At 49.1% G+C, this 16,943-nt stretch overlaps 5 protein-coding genes; 3 read left to right on the top strand and 2 right to left on the bottom strand.

Moving 5' to 3' along the window:
• Positions 1-2,910: 2,910 nt before the first annotated feature.
• On the top strand, positions 2,911-3,134 carry RCC_12115 (uncharacterized protein; the record flags this gene model as incomplete). XM_023766272.1 has 2 exons in its annotated part: positions 2,911-2,929; positions 2,983-3,134. 2 exons carry the CDS (start codon positions 2,911-2,913, stop codon positions 3,132-3,134), a joined length of 171 nt encoding a protein of 56 aa, XP_023622040.1.
• A 726-nt stretch (positions 3,135-3,860) lies between these two features.
• On the bottom strand, positions 3,861-5,967 carry RCC_12114 (related to phenol hydroxylase; the record flags this gene model as incomplete). XM_023766271.1 has 3 exons in its annotated part: positions 3,861-4,723; positions 4,782-5,766; positions 5,827-5,967. The coding sequence occupies 3 exons, from the start codon at positions 5,965-5,967 to the stop codon at positions 3,861-3,863; spliced, it is 1,989 nt and encodes a 662-aa protein (XP_023622039.1).
• A 1,088-nt stretch (positions 5,968-7,055) lies between these two features.
• Positions 7,056-9,279, top strand: RCC_01033 (uncharacterized protein; the record flags this gene model as incomplete). XM_023766270.1 has 6 exons in its annotated part: positions 7,056-7,670; positions 7,724-7,869; positions 7,921-7,941; positions 7,995-8,073; positions 8,232-8,674; positions 8,751-9,279. 6 exons carry the CDS (start codon positions 7,056-7,058, stop codon positions 9,277-9,279), a joined length of 1,833 nt encoding a protein of 610 aa, XP_023622038.1.
• A 1,370-nt stretch (positions 9,280-10,649) lies between these two features.
• On the bottom strand, positions 10,650-11,636 carry RCC_01032 (uncharacterized protein; the record flags this gene model as incomplete). Its single annotated transcript, XM_023766269.1, has 1 exon — positions 10,650-11,636. One exon carries the CDS (start codon positions 11,634-11,636, stop codon positions 10,650-10,652), a length of 987 nt encoding a protein of 328 aa, XP_023622037.1.
• Positions 11,637-13,017: 1,381 nt separating this feature from the next.
• Positions 13,018-14,001, top strand: RCC_12194 (uncharacterized protein; the record flags this gene model as incomplete). Its single annotated transcript, XM_023766268.1, has 1 exon — positions 13,018-14,001. The coding sequence occupies one exon, from the start codon at positions 13,018-13,020 to the stop codon at positions 13,999-14,001; it is 984 nt and encodes a 327-aa protein (XP_023622036.1).
• Between the last annotated feature and the right edge of the window lie 2,942 nt (positions 14,002-16,943).

Genomic DNA, 16,943 nt, shown 5'->3' with positions numbered 1-16,943 from the left:
TTCGGCATCTAAAGCATTTACCGGAATTGCAAAAATTAGAAACACACTCTCTATATCGGTTACTACAAAAGTCGAAAACATCGTAAGAAATTTTAATCTACGTAAGGATTCCTCTAATTTCTAGCTTCTATCGGTCTAGATCTATTAGTAGGGGAAAAAACGGAAAGCTCTCGTATGTATAAAACAATCTATATGCATTAGGCTAAATTATGTCGCAGCTTTTAGGGGCTGAATAAAGCATAGACCCTATAGGAGGGCCTAGACGGATCCGTATCGAAGGGGGGATACGCTTCTAAGGCCCGGTATAATTAAAGGTTACCGCCCTATCTATAGCAGGTAAGACTCGTATTTTCTATAACATCGACAGCACGATTTAGAACAGATCGTTCGCCAAGACATTCGATCCTCTATATTTAACGCGCCTTAAGGCTACATGTTCGTTAGCGTTGTCGTTAACCTACTATAAGGAGAGGCAGCAATTCTTTAGTTTTAATAGCCCTCGTCCGAGTTAGAAATGCTAGTTATTCGAGACTATTTACGCAATCCCATCGTTATATATACGATAAAGGCCGAAAGACTATAAGGATACGTTATACTCGTAGCAAACGCCGTAGAGATTTCTCCGACCCCTAGCTCCTATTAGTCTAAGAGTCTGTCGATACTAGATAGGGAATACGGGATTATCCTATAATGCACGACAAGGTCTATATACATAGAGCTTATTTATGTCGCAGCTTTTAGGGTTTAAGTATAGGACCGTCTAAAGAAGATACCTAGACGGATCCGAATCGAAGAGAGCTAAGTTATACTCCGAGTTGGAAATGCTAGTCGTAGACGCCTAGTAGTTATTATTATTACAAGATGCAATAATCATTTGGACTTAGTCTCGTCCCGCCGCACCTGTGTAATATCCTCCGCATAAGTTACCTTATTAAACTAACTTCGCACCGTATATAGTGTAGTAACCTAGCATAGTCGTAGTTAAAACTAATTAGTCGCGGTAGACTAAGATTGCTAACCCTAGTTCTCGCTAGGCTAGGATCAAACATATTCTATCCTAAGAAAGCGGATATAAGACTCCCTAGCGCCTAAGGGTAGTTCTCGACAAAAACAACTTAATTAATCCGGATCCATTTCGTTATAGAATTGCCTCCGGTTATTCGTTACATCTCTACTACAATAATGTAGTCGATTAGAGTCGTAGTAGCCCTACTCTAGGCTACAGGCACTTTTACAAAACATATTTAGCGATATAACATAACCGTTACCTCCGGATAGGGGGGACGACGGTAAGTTTTCGAACTATCCTTAAGCATTAGACACTTTCTTCCCCTAATCTAACACTTTGATTTTGCCCGTATAGATAGTTATAGTCGCCTAAAGTACTATATTAACGGTTAAAGCCTAGGCCCACTTATTACAGTCCGAGAGGGCGACGAAATGGAAATCTTCGTTAATAATTAGCTTGCGATTAAAACCACGATGCATTAGTATAGAATCTACTAGGTCGACTATCCCTATAATAATAGGGTCCTAGGAGTAACGCAATTTTCCATTTAACTACGGGACAATTTTATATATATCGTTAGACCGCTACGTAGTAGTATAGCTCTTACTTCTATTATAGACATTTCGGTCCTATATTCGCAGATGTAAGTAACTTAAGCACTACAAACACTCGGTTATTTACTAATCGCGATCTCGATCGCTCTAGGGCATACGTAGGCCAATCTAGATTATCCCCGCGGAGTCGCGCGAACGGCTATATAATCTAATATCGGATTCTAAGCAAGATCTCTTAGCTATAAAGAAAGCCGAGGAGAATCCTTATTATATCGTAACAAGTAACTAGAATGCGGAAGGAATGGATATTCTACTAATTTAGTATCGTAATACCGGATTTGCTCCGTAGTGTTCGACTTCCTTAACTTTAAATAACAGAGGTCGGACATTCTGCTATTCTACGAAGGATATTAAAGACGCTAGTAGGCTAGGTCGTAATTCGCTAGGATGCATTTACTAAGTTCCTAGGTACGAGTTTACTAATCCGCTCGAATGCGAGTCGACTTAGGCGGCTTTAGAGGTTGTCGAATAGTAGAAGAACGAAGATTAGATGTGGATTAATTTTATCYATTTAGGTTCGTCTAGCTAGGGTTTGGATGTGATTAGATAGCTAACTATAACGTGTAGGTGCTTACTACGAGATGTCTATTAGCATCGATAAGCACGAATTCTATATCGTCGCTACGGACGGTGAATTTGTTTATCCTAACAAGTTTCATTCTATTAACGTTAACCTAGGAGAGAGAATTAGGTAAGCGTGGCTGATTATCTACAAACTACGGTAGCTAACTATAAACTTAGCATTTTGGTTAAGATGGATAAAGAGCTAAAGGACTACGCTATTCGTTTGAATTCGTTAAGCGAACAGCAAGTTATCGAAGGAGTTGGCATTCTTCGATATTACTAGCAGAGCGTATGTTATCCTTAAGGTTTCTAGAACGTCCCCTACCTAATGCTAACTTCCCCTATAGCGTTAAGTAGACACTACAAACATAACAGTCCCCTTAACAAAACCCAGGGTCTATCTAAACGGCACCCTAATCTCTACAGCCTCTAAAAAAAATGGATGAAATGGCACTAGCTCCATTCCCACCTTCTCTACCACTATAGTACTTAGACAAGACGTTGAAATTCATAATTAAAATGACCGGTCCCTTAACTTGGGTGCTTCACTTAGCGCCACACCAAGCCTTTCGACAATCTCTTCCTCCGCTTCTATAGAATGATGGTTCTCGTGGTAATACGACATATAGTTCTCAGGGCTCCATACGGAATGGATCTGTCGTGGATATTATCTTTAAGAATGATTAGGGTGTTACTGCTATGCATCCTTTCTATAAGCACAATATGAAAGCATACGTGATTAGTAAGTGATGTTGCTATTATCACCGAGTCGATAATTTTGCTAACCTAAGCCAGGAATGGGTTACGGGGGTTTCCCCTTCGAGACTGTAGAGGAAGCGATGCAACACGAAGAGTATCGCGTGAATTTCAATCTCGACAACCCGCCGAAACGAGATGGATGTCGTTTGACCGCGGGACATGGAGCGTGGACGGTTATTCGATACTAGATCACGTTCCCGGCGGCAAGTATGCTGCATTGTCATCGTATTCATCATTTCGGGTCGGGCCAGCAGGTCGTTCTGTTGGAGGGTGTGGAATCTATGGGACCGATTCCGGATCAAGTCAGGAATATGGTACATGCTGATTTCATCCCGCCTGTTCGCTATGGACCGTTGGAGTAGAGGGGTTTGTAGCACTGGGAGTTTTGATGATGTTCGTATGGTCGGTGGCGTAGCTGCATAAAATTACGGTGCGGTAACAGTTTTGAATGACCGCAATGTTCCAATTCTGCGTGTTCCAATTCTGCACGTAAGGCCGATTCTGCACGTAAGGCACCTCAGAGACATACGAGGCTCCTGTCAGAAGTGTTAGATTTCCAAGCAGAGCTCAAAGACAAAATCTGGTTGTCTTCTTGAAAGAAATCTGGATGCTCTCATCGACAAAGCCTTGATACTGACGGGTGAGTCGAGTCACTACCTGCCACCTATTCCAGCCATACCGAATCTCATCAATAGGAGTACTCAACGGTGTAAGTTCTGCTTGCATATTAATTGTGTTGCGAATGTGGGGTGACCGTCTGCTCCGGTAACTCAGACGAAGCCAGGGACAAAGCACTACAAGACCAAATGACATGCAACTTCCCATCGACAATCCAAGCACCTTGCTCCATCCCCGCATCCCAACGAGATTATTGACAAGCCAAGTAAACATTTTGCGTGTCCCCAGCTAGTCAACTAGGCTATTTTTACAAGACAACTCTCAAAGTAACTTTCCACCGAACCGCAAGCATCAAGTCGAGCAAGCATACCCACGTATCCATCTGGCCTGATGACGACGAGACTACCTCTACGCTTGGGTACTCCCAGAATTTCAAAGGCATCCTCTTTCTTGGACAAGCCATAGATTCTCATCTCCGCAGTCTTCTTCAAGGAAATTGGGAGATCACTCCATTCGAAACGTTTCTCCAAAGGATGTAGAACGATGAGGTCTATGGTATCTGCAGGAAACTTGTGCAGCAAGGTCTCACAGTTACGAAGAGTTGCTTGGGATGCACCGTTCGAATCGAGGAGATCGTCACTGGCCATGACCATCAGGCGATAGCGTCCTGTAGAGGGCATTTCGTCATGGAGTTGTCGAGTACTGCCATCAGCGTAGCGTTTGAGTTCCACGTTCAAGATTCGTCTTCCTGGGGTTAAGCATCCGTCTTGTGCATTGCCCTCGGCTTTGAATGCAGAGTTCGATTCGTCCGATGATGGCTGTACTATCCTGCTTGATTGGTATTCGTAACCGCAACCACTGGTAAATCCACTTCCTTCGCTGAAGACTTGTAGGAATTGGTCGTGAGTTAGKGTTGAGTCGTCTCCGGTGGCAATCTTGCCGGAGAACATGTGTGAGAATTTGGTGTCGAAATCGATCAACTGGCGAGCTATATCCGTACGTTCGAAATCGAACGTTTCGAGGACAGGATCCGCAGTACCTTTGGGTTGGAGCGGAGTCAGTCCGTTGATGCTGTGTGCGAGTTTCCAGGCGAGATTGTAGGAGTCCATCATTGAGACATTCATGCCTTGGCCTGCTTTGGGGCTATGCGTATGACAGGCTACATGATGTCAGTACCGCTACAACAGTATCCAGCGGACAGAATCAAGCCTACTTACCATCTCCCACAATGAAGATTCTCTCTACCCCATCAGGGGTCTTTGAGGAGAACTTGGACGTCATTCTTTGACCAATCTGATATGCAGCCCACCAGTCCGGAACGGTGCCCTCCCTGACGGCAATCTTGTAGGGTGAGAAAACAGCACTTGCTTGTTCGAGAATATAATCCAGAGTGACGGCCCCACGCCTCTTCTTACTTGCAGTCTTATCTTCCGGCTTGACTGCCACAGTATGGTCCGTTTCCGGATGAACCTCTCCTGGAACCTGAACGTATAGACGTGTGAGATACTCGCCGGTAGCGATCCGCTCCCTGGGGATGATCATCACAGAGCCGACTGGGGAGTGGACTGCGCTACGTTTTCTGATGTCGGGAAAATCGGTGTCCGCGATGAAATCGCACACTCCCCAGATGTGATCAGACGTCTCGCCTTGGAGCTCCAAGCCCATACATTTCCTCACTTTGGAGTGGGCACCATCTGCACCCACCAAGTATTTGGTGCGTAGCGAGCCTTGCTCTGTGGTTCCATCCTCTAGATCGCACTCATAGTTGACAAGGACCGGATACTCAGCGTGCTCATCCGTGTCGATTTCGTAGTCGACGAATCGATGTGACCTCCTCAAAACTTCTGTTGGAGCGTAGAGACTTAGATTTTCCTGCAAGATTCTCTCAATTCGGCCTTGATGGATCGTGACCTCGAAGGGGAAACGGGCAGGAACATTGACGTCAGGCGCAAATGCTGTACGCTCGATACCTTTGGAGTCGCTCGAAGGGTTCCAGAAGGAAACCTCTTCCATGTGACAACCTTCATCGAGAATCTCGGACGCTATGCCCAAGCTTTGCAGAACTTCCAGAGTACGGGGTTGGAGACCATCGGCCTGACCCGCCTTGAGAGTGCTCGGCTTGGAGTCTAGACAGAGTAGGGAGGACTCGGTGATTCCGTATCGAGCAAGTAGGAGGGTCAGGAAAAGACCACTTGGTCCAGCCTGTATCAGAGGCGTCAGCAATCATCGAAGCGGTTTTAGGGACTGACAAGACATACATACCCCAATGACAACAACTTCACGCTGCTCTTGTGACTCTGAAGACTGAGCCGGCTTTGGACTGAGACGAGGAAGAGGTAGTGCACGAGATGGAAGAATTCTGGAATCTCTGGCTGCCGTTGATGACTCCTGGAAAACGGGCATTTCAGGCGAAGGATGGTGTAAGGAAGGCTTGGGGGCAAGAACGATCAATGTTTTGCTTTGGTTTCTAGGTACGGTCATCAACAATGTTGTACGAAAAGATGTTGTACWATATAGCGAGTCTCCTCGCTTTTAATAATCATAATGGTCAGTCAATGATTTTGCCATTTTTCCGCCAGAACACCTGATTTGAGCTTCCGGTTTTCCGGTGGGTGATCCGGGCTCTAACTTTGAAGCTTGAACCTAAGATTTGAACAAGATTTGAACAAGACTTCACTGAAATTTGAACCATGGGCTATCCGGACATCGCTCGAAATTTCCGACCTTCTTCTTCCGCCCCCGGACCGCCCGATCGGCTCCTTGACATGTTCTTCCGTGCATCTTTCCGGATGGCCGCTCGAGACTCGGAAAAGTGTAGCAATTGAGCTGTTGCTACCATGCGAGATGTTCATGGCGAAGGCAGCGCGGACCCTCCTTCCAATGACGGCTCCGGAACCGGAATCAGTCGCCGCAATCTTCCAAGAGCCTCCCATGCTTGCCAGCGGTGCAGAGCCAAGAAGGCGCGATGTGACCAGGAGAAGCCGTGCTCGAACTGTGTCCGACATGCGACTGCTTGCATCTACGGCGTCAGGAGAAGCAACGCCAAGGACACTCGTCGACATGGCCGACTTCCTGCATCAATTGAACCGGACGGGGCATCGAATGGGCGGCATGTAACGTCTGTTAAAGACACGGCCCTCACGTCAGCACGTCCGCCCGTGGATGCTTCCCCTTTCACATGCACGCCAAGTAGTGGTGCGTCAACGCTTGCAGCCGAGCGGCACAATGCACACTCACAGACCCCTCAAGACGCCGGTCAGGGTGTCGGTCAGACCCAGAATCACGATGGGCTTGGTGATGTGAACCCGCACACAAACGGTACCGAGTTCTATGGCACTTCGTCCAACTATGTCCTCCTCAATCAGCTCTTTTCTTATGCTCGGCAGCATCTTCGTCCGGGACAGTCCAGCCATGAGGGTCGTGGACATGCTTCCTTTCTCACACATCCATCACCAACAGTTCAAAGCAATTCGACTGTACAAACTCCAGTCATGGCCAGCGATAATCTAACCGGTACAACCTCTGTCGTCAATCTACTATCGACCGACGATGCTCTAGTTCCACCCTCTCGGGCCAGGACTCCTACCTCGGAGCTGGACCCGTCGTCTGTACCGACCCGTCTGTCGAACGCAGCCCAGCAGTCTCGGCATGCAGGGAAACGCAATCAGCTCTACTCTTCAAACGCTGTGCCTGCCATGCCCTTTGAGCTCGCAGAACAGCGTCTGGAGCGGGAACTTGTCCGGAGTTATCTGCACAACTTGCATTATCTACATCCCATGCTGGACAGCCGAGTATTCTCAGCACAGTGCGAGGAAGTGATGTGGGCGGCTGGTCCCAAAAGTACAAGGTCTAGAGACGATCGGCACTTCATTGCGTTGTACAACATCGTAGTGGCTGTTGGAGCACTGGTCTCCAGCCGTGATACCATGGATGATCTAGGCCTTGACATTAGGCTCTTCCAACAGACTGTGCCCGGAAGTTCCGAGACGGCTCAGCACAGTCTACTGCGCAATCTCTCCAGGAAGTACTTTCAGAAATCGAGAGCTGCTCTCGGTGACGTATTCGAAGCATGTTCGTTGGAGAGTGCGCAGACACTTCTCTTGATGGTACGCTGCGCTATGCACATTATGTTTCATCTCCTAGAGCTAACTCAGAAAAGTCTCTTTATTGTCAGAATTTCCTGAAACCGCATGCATGCTACATGTACAGTGGTATGGCGGTCCGTACGGCATTGGCAATTGGGTTGCCAACAGAGTCTATTTCGTCTTCAGTCGAAGCGCGCAAAGCTGCACGCAGGACTTGGTGGTATATCCGCACAGCTTCTAGACCTCTATCCATTGCYAACGTGTATCAAAGGTGCATATACTCTCACGAAAGGTTTGTCGACAAAAGAAATCTGCACTGAACGAGCTGACTGGTCATGGCTACAGTGATATGAGCTGCTCCTCTGGACGTCGAGACAGTCTTGCAAAGCCACGCAATTACCCTGTTCCGTTTCCTCGTATCAAGGTAAGAGCTCTCGTCTTCTTACTGATCCCTCGAAGCAGACAGGACGCTATGTTCGATTTAATCTTCCGAGGTGGTGCACTTCCGAATACTCCTATCGGTTGCTCTGCCAAAGCCGGCTTCAAATTAGCTTGCGATTACAACGCTGACGAACATGATAGGGTCGTAGTCCCGAACAAGCGACTCTCGAGGACGAAGATCATGGTGTGGCAATGATCAATGAAATGGTCCACTTCGCGGTGGTGCTTCGAAGGATCTCAAAAGAGATATACCACAATACCAAAGGTCTAACGATGCTGCAAAAGTCCAACGTCGCAAATCAGCTGGATGCCCTTCTCTTGGAATGGAAATCCAATCTACCAGAGTGGCTGAACTTCGAAGTCGTTACCTTCTGCGGGACGGAAATGGCCGCAAAACAAAAGCTCGTGCTTCATCTTCGCTATCTGAACGCCCGCATCATCCTTCATCGGCCCTTCTTGGCAGACTTCCATGGCGGCGATGCAGCAATCAGGAAGAAGCACGTCGATCTATGTGTTGATGCGGCTCGTGAGACAATACGAGTACTCTACAGCGCGTATGCCTCGCTTCCCTACTTCCGGACATGGTAAGTCCAAGGTTCAAAGGCACAACAAGATCGAGTCGAAGCTTTGGACACATCGCTGACTGATTTCCGTCATCAGGTGGTACAATTCGACATACTCGTTGTACGCAGGCATGATCATCCTCTACGCTATTATGCTTGGCCATACCTCAGTTCCCAGCAACAATCTCGTTGAAGACGTGAAGAAAAGTCGAGACATCCTCCGATCAATGGAAGAAGCAAGCGTTGCTCGTCGGAGCGCTGATTTGATGAGTGAGGTTCTAGACATGGCGAGAGCTTACAGTCAAAGGGAGCGGAGCACAGAGCCCGAAATGGTTGAGACCGGATCGTACAATAACGAGCAGCAAGGCCACCAACAGTCGCATCAAGGACATCCTGATATGGACGAGCTATTCTCGCGGGAGTACTTCCAAAACACAGATCCAGGACAAGACCCCGAAGCTTTATTGGCATCTCTTATCGAATCCAATATGCTTCAAGACTTTACGGCAGCGGACGTTGGATCGGCGGATCTGGACTTTTCCATGTTACCGACTTACGGAGATCTCGGGTTCCTTGTTAACGATCAGTATAATGGACTGGTCCCGATTGGGCAGGGATTTGGCTAAACCTGCGAACGTACTATCTTCTTGTCCACATCGCTACTCTGCGAGCGGGMTTACTGGAACGGTGGTCCTTGTTCGACGGCCAGCAAATCATCATTCTGGCCTACAATGTACAGCGGGACCCACCGAAACATGTCCTTGCCGCATTGGATCAGCTGAGATGCATACGAAAGTAGCAGATAAGACGAAAGGTTCAAAGAGAAACCTTTTGACAATGAACAGACTCCAAGGGTATGCACCATCACCGACGAACGTTTTGAATCATACGTGCTCGACGCGGTACCTGCTAAGTCCACWTCTTGGACAGGTAGGTCGTTGATGGAGCGGACTCTGCGTTCTTGTGCCGCTATGGCTTCCTCTGCATTCTTTCGGCGCAGTTCTCTCGCGGCTTTTACGGTGATCAGGAACATGCAGCCATGCATACCTCAGCCGCTCGTACTGAGTATAGGAAGCTTTACCATACCTCTCGTGGCTTATTTGGCTTTTGACAAGCAGAGATGTATACGATCATTCTCCCGCCTGCGTTTTCCTATAATGCCTTTGCCATTTCGACACAGATGCAGAAACTGGCCGATTCTCGTGTCCGAGAGTGGAAGAGATGTCTTTCTGGGGAAATAGATGTTATTCCATCAATCAAGCCGCAGCACAAGAGCGACACGACGAGGCTAGGGGATCCCGTGAGCGACGCTAACAAATCCCCATGCGGGAAGTACAATAACACATTTCTCAACTTGCCCAAATTCGTCGGTAARCAGAAAATATCAGAATGCGGCTCTTCCTTCCTTTTGGAGCTCTATCATCTCCGCACTGCTGTACTTTGGTAACTAATCCCACGCACTTGGTCGATACATGCATAGAGAGCATCTGCCTGTTCTCCCATCCACATGTTCTCTATACTTCTTACCTGTACACCCTCGTCAGTGTGGTCCGATCTAAATGATGGACTGTATTTCTCATGCTTCAAATGGACTTTTTGCTCGTAGATTTGGCCAGGCCGATCATGTGTTGGACATGATGACTGATTGTTGTACGATGACTTGTCTCCTCGTGTCCTTCTCGACTGCTATTCCAGCTTGGGCACCGGTGTTCCAAGGATTGATCATTCCGAATTTTCGCTAGCTATTGCATTTACGTGAGCGATGCTCTCGCTGTGGGCGATACAGGTGAAACTACGAGATTGTATTTGCTTGGTGTCGCCACGTCGTAACAGGAGAAGTTGGGATATCCGAGCATTAGTATAATTTTGCAATTGAAAATGGCTGCCCTACTACTACTAATCTACCTGCACTCTCTCGCAAGACACCCCGCCTCTTCAATACATCAGCCGCAAATCGGCTGCTCTCCAACAAAGACCTGCAATCCAAACATCCAATCTACTTCCCAACGGCATAGTCCGGCTTAAGGACTCCCACGAAATCGTACTTGGCAGCCCAATCCTCAGCAGCAGCACCAATCAAGGGCGGAATTCTCTTTCCCCTGTAGTGGCACTGCCACTCATCCTCCGAAGAAGGGTTCTCCACATACGCAACCTGGGCGGAAACCACACGATTCAACAGTCTCTCGCAGTGTCGTGGCCAGTCCTGCATACCTTGCGGAAGGCCAGCAAGCGTCCTATACTGTTCCACATACGCCATCACCTGTCTTCCCTCCACGAACAACCTCTCCAAAAGATCATCTATTTTTGAAACCGCTGGCCAGTCTTCAAGTAGCTTGGCCATGGTTCTCACGTGGGAGATCTTCTGGCATACGACTTCCAGCGTGGCGCCATTTTCGCTCGAGTTTCCCGGGTGAGCGAGCAAGTTTCTGAACTGGTAGAGGTTGTCCAGAGCCTTGTCGAACAACACAGCGCGTGAGGGCGGCATGTGCTGCCCGGCCCATCCTTGCGGGAGGAAAATCAGGCGCATTGGGTGGATGTCTAGCGTGATATCGCAGACGTCGTCCCAGAGGTTGTGGCATTTCGCCAAGTGGTTCTTTCGACAGTAGTCCCGTATACTTTGTTTGATGACGCCATCGGCAAAGAGGAGCGCCTCTTTGTTTTGCTTGGTGGGGAGGAAGCAAAATTCAAACTCTGGGAATGGGCMGGTTTGCTCACTTGGCGGACCGGTTTGGGATTTCACACTTGGGTGCGTGAAATATTTGGCGTTGACATCGTCTCCGATGTTGTTCCAGTCTCCAGTAGCCGGACTTTCTGCTCGGTACCATTCATCCTTTTCTTCGGATGGGAGAGCTTGTTTGAGGATTGCAAGCGTGAGGGGAGCGGTGGCAGGGCGTTGGCTCATTGCGGTAGCCTTGAGAGCGGCATACGGCTTCGTCTGGAAGAATCCGAAACGATTCGGGGTGGATGAGTATGGCGGCAACATGGTGTATACTGTGGGTTGGTTGGGTTGTGGGTGTATGTTGTTGAGTGTGTGGTATAGTGTGGTGTGTTGGCAAAAAATATTGGATAACTTGGCCTGTGAAGTTGAGTGGTAAAACGAGAAGGGAAGAAGAGGATGGGCGTGCGGAAAAGCTGACTATATGGAAGCCATCGGGACTGACGGATGGGAGTGTTGGGTTTGGGTTTTGAGGACGCTTTTGAGGACGCTTTTTGAGGACGCTGTTGACACATTGCAATGGAAAAGGGCGGAAGAGGGTTGCAAAGGCAACATCAGCCAAGCCATGCTGAGGTATGAAATATTGAAGTACATGGAATACTGCGGTTGTGCGGCGCTGGCAGACATAGCGGAAGCCCAAAACAGCAATATCTCCCAAAAGTCTCTCCTCAACATTCTTTACGTCAGGTTCGTCTCTCTGAAGATTGGAAGCCATTTGAGGGCGGAGCAGACGACTGAAGAGAAGCAATGGAAGTCCTGGGAGGGAGACGGAAAAAGAGAGATCAGATTCGGAGTCGAGCGCCAGACCTTATGAACTATGCGGGCAGTGGAACAAGATCCAGGACCTAGAGATAGACGTGAGGTGTATATTCAGTGCCTGCGCTTAGCAAAGTTCCATGGAACATTAGTATCCGCGGTCTTTGAACTCCATCTGCAGAGAGAGAAAGGTAGCGATACGGTTCTTCTCGGTCGCTGACATTAGATTTCCCTCCGCGATGTGGTCTTCATAGGCTGCTTCCATGATGTAGTACACGCGGCAGTAGATTCAGCAACGCCCCAGCATACATGTATTGACTTTTCTACCACTGGCACCATGCAGTAAGTGGAATTTTTGTCGGGCTTCTGTCCGAAGAGACGGCGTATCACCAAGATACCTTCTATCCCAGTATGAATGGCCGTTGCTGAGATGCTACAGTCTTGCGACTTTGCCGGCTGACAGGCTGGCCAGTTTGGGTGCAAAGTCTTCTGACTTGTATCGATCCCTGTCCGATAGTCAAAAGGTCATGATTCCAGTACACAGTCCATACAAAGCGCACAAAACCGCCGTTGATTTCCAACAAATGCCTGCTGTCGTCTTGTTCGATATGGACTTTTGACGACGGGATCCGAAGTTGAACTTCCGTCGATTGACGCTCCTCACATCGCAGCAGACGAGCAGTTTTTCACTTCATTCCTGTGATTAGTGATTTCGAGCCAAGTAAGCAGCCACGCAAGAATAGATCGATGTATTTGGGAGTGTGTTGTTGATGAAAATGTTGATGCTCGTGACAGGACAAAGTCGGGCGAATGTCGACGGCGGGGTAAATCCTCCCACCTCCATCATTCGCAACGACATCTCCGCTCCTACCGACAACATCCCTGGCAGACAATGTCCAGCAGCGAATTACTAACAGATGCATATCTAATCGAACTTCTCCAACGCGATGCGCAGCGGAAACCCACACGCCGCAGCGACGCGCCCAAACCCAATACTCGCTTCCTGCGGCACCTTGTTCGCGATGTCGACTCCCATAATTCAGCGCYGAAAGCTAGAGAAGAAGCAGATGCGCGTGCGCGGCAGCGGAGACTGAGGCGTGAAGAGCAGACGGGGAGGAATCGGGAGGAAGATGAGGAGGAGGAGGAGCGCAGGAGGCGGCGAAGGAGAAAAGAGGATGCGGAGAGAAGTGATGGTGGAAAAGCGCGGAGCGGTAGGCACAGGGATGGAAGGGAGAGATCTCGTTCCCGATCACCGAAAAGGCGGAAGGATGGGGAAGGAGAGCGGAGCCGGAAGCATAGAACGCAGTCAAGATCAAGGTCGCGATCTCCACGTCGTAGCTCACACCGACATCATCACAGTCGATCGGAACGTTCACAGCGGAAAGACTCCCCGCCGGTACGGCATAAACGTCGACGAACAAGATCTCCTTCAGCATCCCCATCCAATTCAGATCCGCTCGAAGAGCTTCTCGGTCCACAACCTCTCCCACCCAGCCAGTCCCTTCCACGAGGACGTGGAGCTTTCAAACCACAGAATTCTAGCATCGAGACTCGCTTTCGAGAGGGCTATGATCCGAAGAAAGACGCTCGTGAAGAAGAAGAGGATGATGCCACTGATGATTGGGATCGGGGCTTGGAAGCTGTGAAAGATCGAGCAAAATGGAGGGAGAATGGTGCGGAGAGGCTGCGGGCTGCTGGGTTTACGGAGCAAGAGGTGAAGAATTGGGAGAGTGGTCCCGCGGGTAGTGGGGAGGAGGCCGCGAGGGAGAAGGATGTGCGGGACGTGCGATGGCTGAAGAAGGGTGAAGGTGTGAGGGAGTGGGATCGTGGCAAGGGCGAAGAAGGCAAGGCGGATTGGATTGGTAGGCTGACCTGAGTCGGACTCAAGTCTGCTGTTGAAGTCAGGCCGTGATACAGGTCAGTGTAGTGCTGGACTATACGCAATGATGAATAAAGAATACCAATGAGTCGATGATGGAGCAATGAGCCTGTTTCTGGTGAGGTCAACGTACGCTTGTAGGCTGTTTCTGGCTGTCTGCTTGAGTAGAACGGACACATTAAAGGTTATCAAAAGCGCCGATTTTCCCTAGCCAGCGGAAGAATGCAAAGACCAGCCACTTGTCTTCACAGCCCGACCAGACCTTCGCAAGCCCAAAGCGATACTCCCGCAGCAMAGTCTCTGACTCGAACTTCAACGCTTTCCACCTCCCTGCTGCTCCTACAATTGTCTTCAATCCGTCATCAGCTTTCAGAGAGGCGTCTATCCTCACAGCACGGTCCCCGAATGACTCGCCCCCAACATAAAGATCTCTGATGAGCAGAAGAGTAATAAGCATATTGCATGCGTCGGTATGCATAAACCGCACACAGTTCACTATGTTTCTTCTCAGCATTTGCATCAAGCACCGCGAAACATGACCCCAACATGTCGAGTAGGGCTGTGTGCAAGCCACTTTTCCTAAATAGGAAGGAGCCCGCAGGATTCATCTCTGAAATATAGTTTACGCTAGCGTCACTGAGTAGGCACAACGGACACCATCCGCTTGTGCAGCTGCTGAAAAACTGTCAAGATTTTCGAGATGTGCTCAGCGATAGTTATCGGTTGAAAATGGTTTTTGCTTGCTATTGGGAAATTGGCGATGTATTCCCCCAAGCTCTGAAACCGAGGCGGGGTTTTGGATTCTGGGGTACGATTCTATTGGGTTTGTTTTAGAGAGGGTGTATTGCACAGCTGGGGAGCTCCGTGGTAGTTGGGGTTGGGAATCCTCTTCTCTGAAATTGTGGAGGGCTTTTGTGGGCTTGTCTTTGTTCAGAGTGATCTGGTCATTGAATCACCAGATTCATTACCATGGTGTAGAAATGAGACCTCACCATTCCTTGTACGCATACAAGAACATTTCGAAGAGCTGATTGAAGTGGAAGACGAGAATGCAGGAGAAGAAGATTGCATTGCACATATCCTCCCCTCTCAAAGTCAGCGATGACAACTTTCAATGAGAAGCGTCTGAAGAGAGAGCCGTTCCCTGGGCTTAGAAGCTCTGTCAAATCCCGCCGCTTGTTCTTGGATACTTCAATTTGCTGCTACCGAGTTCGACAGTCGCTTTGGTCTGCCAGAAGTGCTTCGAAGGTAGCTCGAAGCCAAGGTGCTGTGACATTTGAGCAGTCAGTCGTGGAGGAGAACGGAAATGCAAGACGCTGAAGATCAAGTCGAAGAGTTGCAGGTCGCTTGTATTATTCATGAACCTTTCTTGGAACTGGAGATTGGTTAGAACAGGACATCCAGCGAGGGCGGCGTTCGTTGCTGATCGATGCCGGAGTAAGCTTGAATCGGCTTGAGGACTTGGAGAGGGACACAGCKTTATCAGTAGATATGACTGATTATACTGAGTATCGAAATCACGAACTCGTATTGCAACTTGTTTATGGCCTTCTGCTCATGCAAGACCACTCGCAACTGACTTGTCGCTAAGACGAGCCTGATGAGGGCAGATCATGGCAATGGTCGCATCACCTCTCATCAAGTCTAGAAGCRCCGAGTGCTGAAAGTGAAGGGATAGAGAAGCGGTTATAGCGACTGACTGAGTCTCGGTGATCGCAGTTGCACCAGTGCGCGAGACTGCTGTTTGAAGAGGAAGACGCTCGGGAGAGTTGGATGTCATGCTGCAGCAGTATATCCATAGCCATTGTAAGCACAGCTTCGCTCTCAGCTCTCATCACGACGGAACAGCACGCCATCCAGTCTCTTTTTCAAAGTCCATTGTTCTCAAGTTCAACGAATCACTGGTAGTCTGGCAAGTCAACCTCAACATCCGCGTTCTTCTCTTCGTGTCCTCTTGTCTGGCCCGCTTACTGTTTGTGCCCCGCCGACTTGGAGGAGATTGTAAAGGGCGGAGTAGAAGCGCTTGTGTCTTGACGAGAAGCTGAGGTTTCTGCAGGATACCAGTTGCTTGAGGAGCCGCAGCACAGCGAGTTCACCTCGTAGAATACTTTCCTGATCGGGGTCAACCGGGACAAAGGTCTCCGCTCTCAGGTGACTCTTGTTGCAAAAGGAAAGCGTAGCTTGGAGCGCTTTGCCGCTGGCAAGGGAACGCTCACGGTGTGCATTTTCTCCCAACCGATCAGTTGCCAGTGCTAGGCTGACTTCTTCTCCTCCTCTTGTCGTTGACTACGCTGAAAGTGCCAGCTTTGACTTTGCAAACGTCTTCTTTTGATCGCGAGAAGTGTAGCTTCCCGTCTCTTCAGCCTCCCATGCATGTATGGCGCATGCAATTCAGAGCGCCTCTCGAGCCGTCGTGCTCATTCAGTGGAATGAGGTTRCATAGATGGGACAGATAGCAATACCCAACATCTTCCGCAGCAGTTGTAGAGGCTCGAGTCCCGTCCTGTTATCCCAAATTCTGATGCGATGTGTTCTCAACTTCTCTTTGCTTGGTGATGGATGATGTCGAGAAAGGCTGGACGGTGTCGCTGGAGTTGTGGCAGGCATGCGGGTGGAAATGAATGGTGTTTTGAGGCCCGAGCAACTCTGTCGGAATCTGTGACAAGTTGCGAGTGGCGCTTCGTAAGGCGAGTGTATTTCGCCGGTCTCAGCGACTAGCTCAGAGTATTCTGGAGTCGTGTCAGTTTGATACTCGTGGCAATGCGGCTTGGAATTGGGGTCTGCGCGCGGCCGCCAGCAAGGGCGTGGGTGGAGGTAGTGGAGGGCAGCAACTACATAGGCGACAGTGAGGTGAGAACTGAGTGTAAGACTGTTGGMATGGAGGTGAAGCTATGTCGCAAGACGACGTGCGGCATGCAAGGGGTGGTGATGGTGCACCG

This window comes from Ramularia collo-cygni (assembly GCF_900074925.1).
Source record: "Ramularia collo-cygni strain URUG2 genome assembly, contig: RCC_scaffold01, whole genome shotgun sequence".
NCBI classification, from domain to species: domain Eukaryota; kingdom Fungi; phylum Ascomycota; class Dothideomycetes; order Mycosphaerellales; family Mycosphaerellaceae; genus Ramularia; species Ramularia collo-cygni.
Note: the sequence above shows the minus strand (reverse complement) of the source record. Positions and strands in the feature narration are given on the sequence as shown.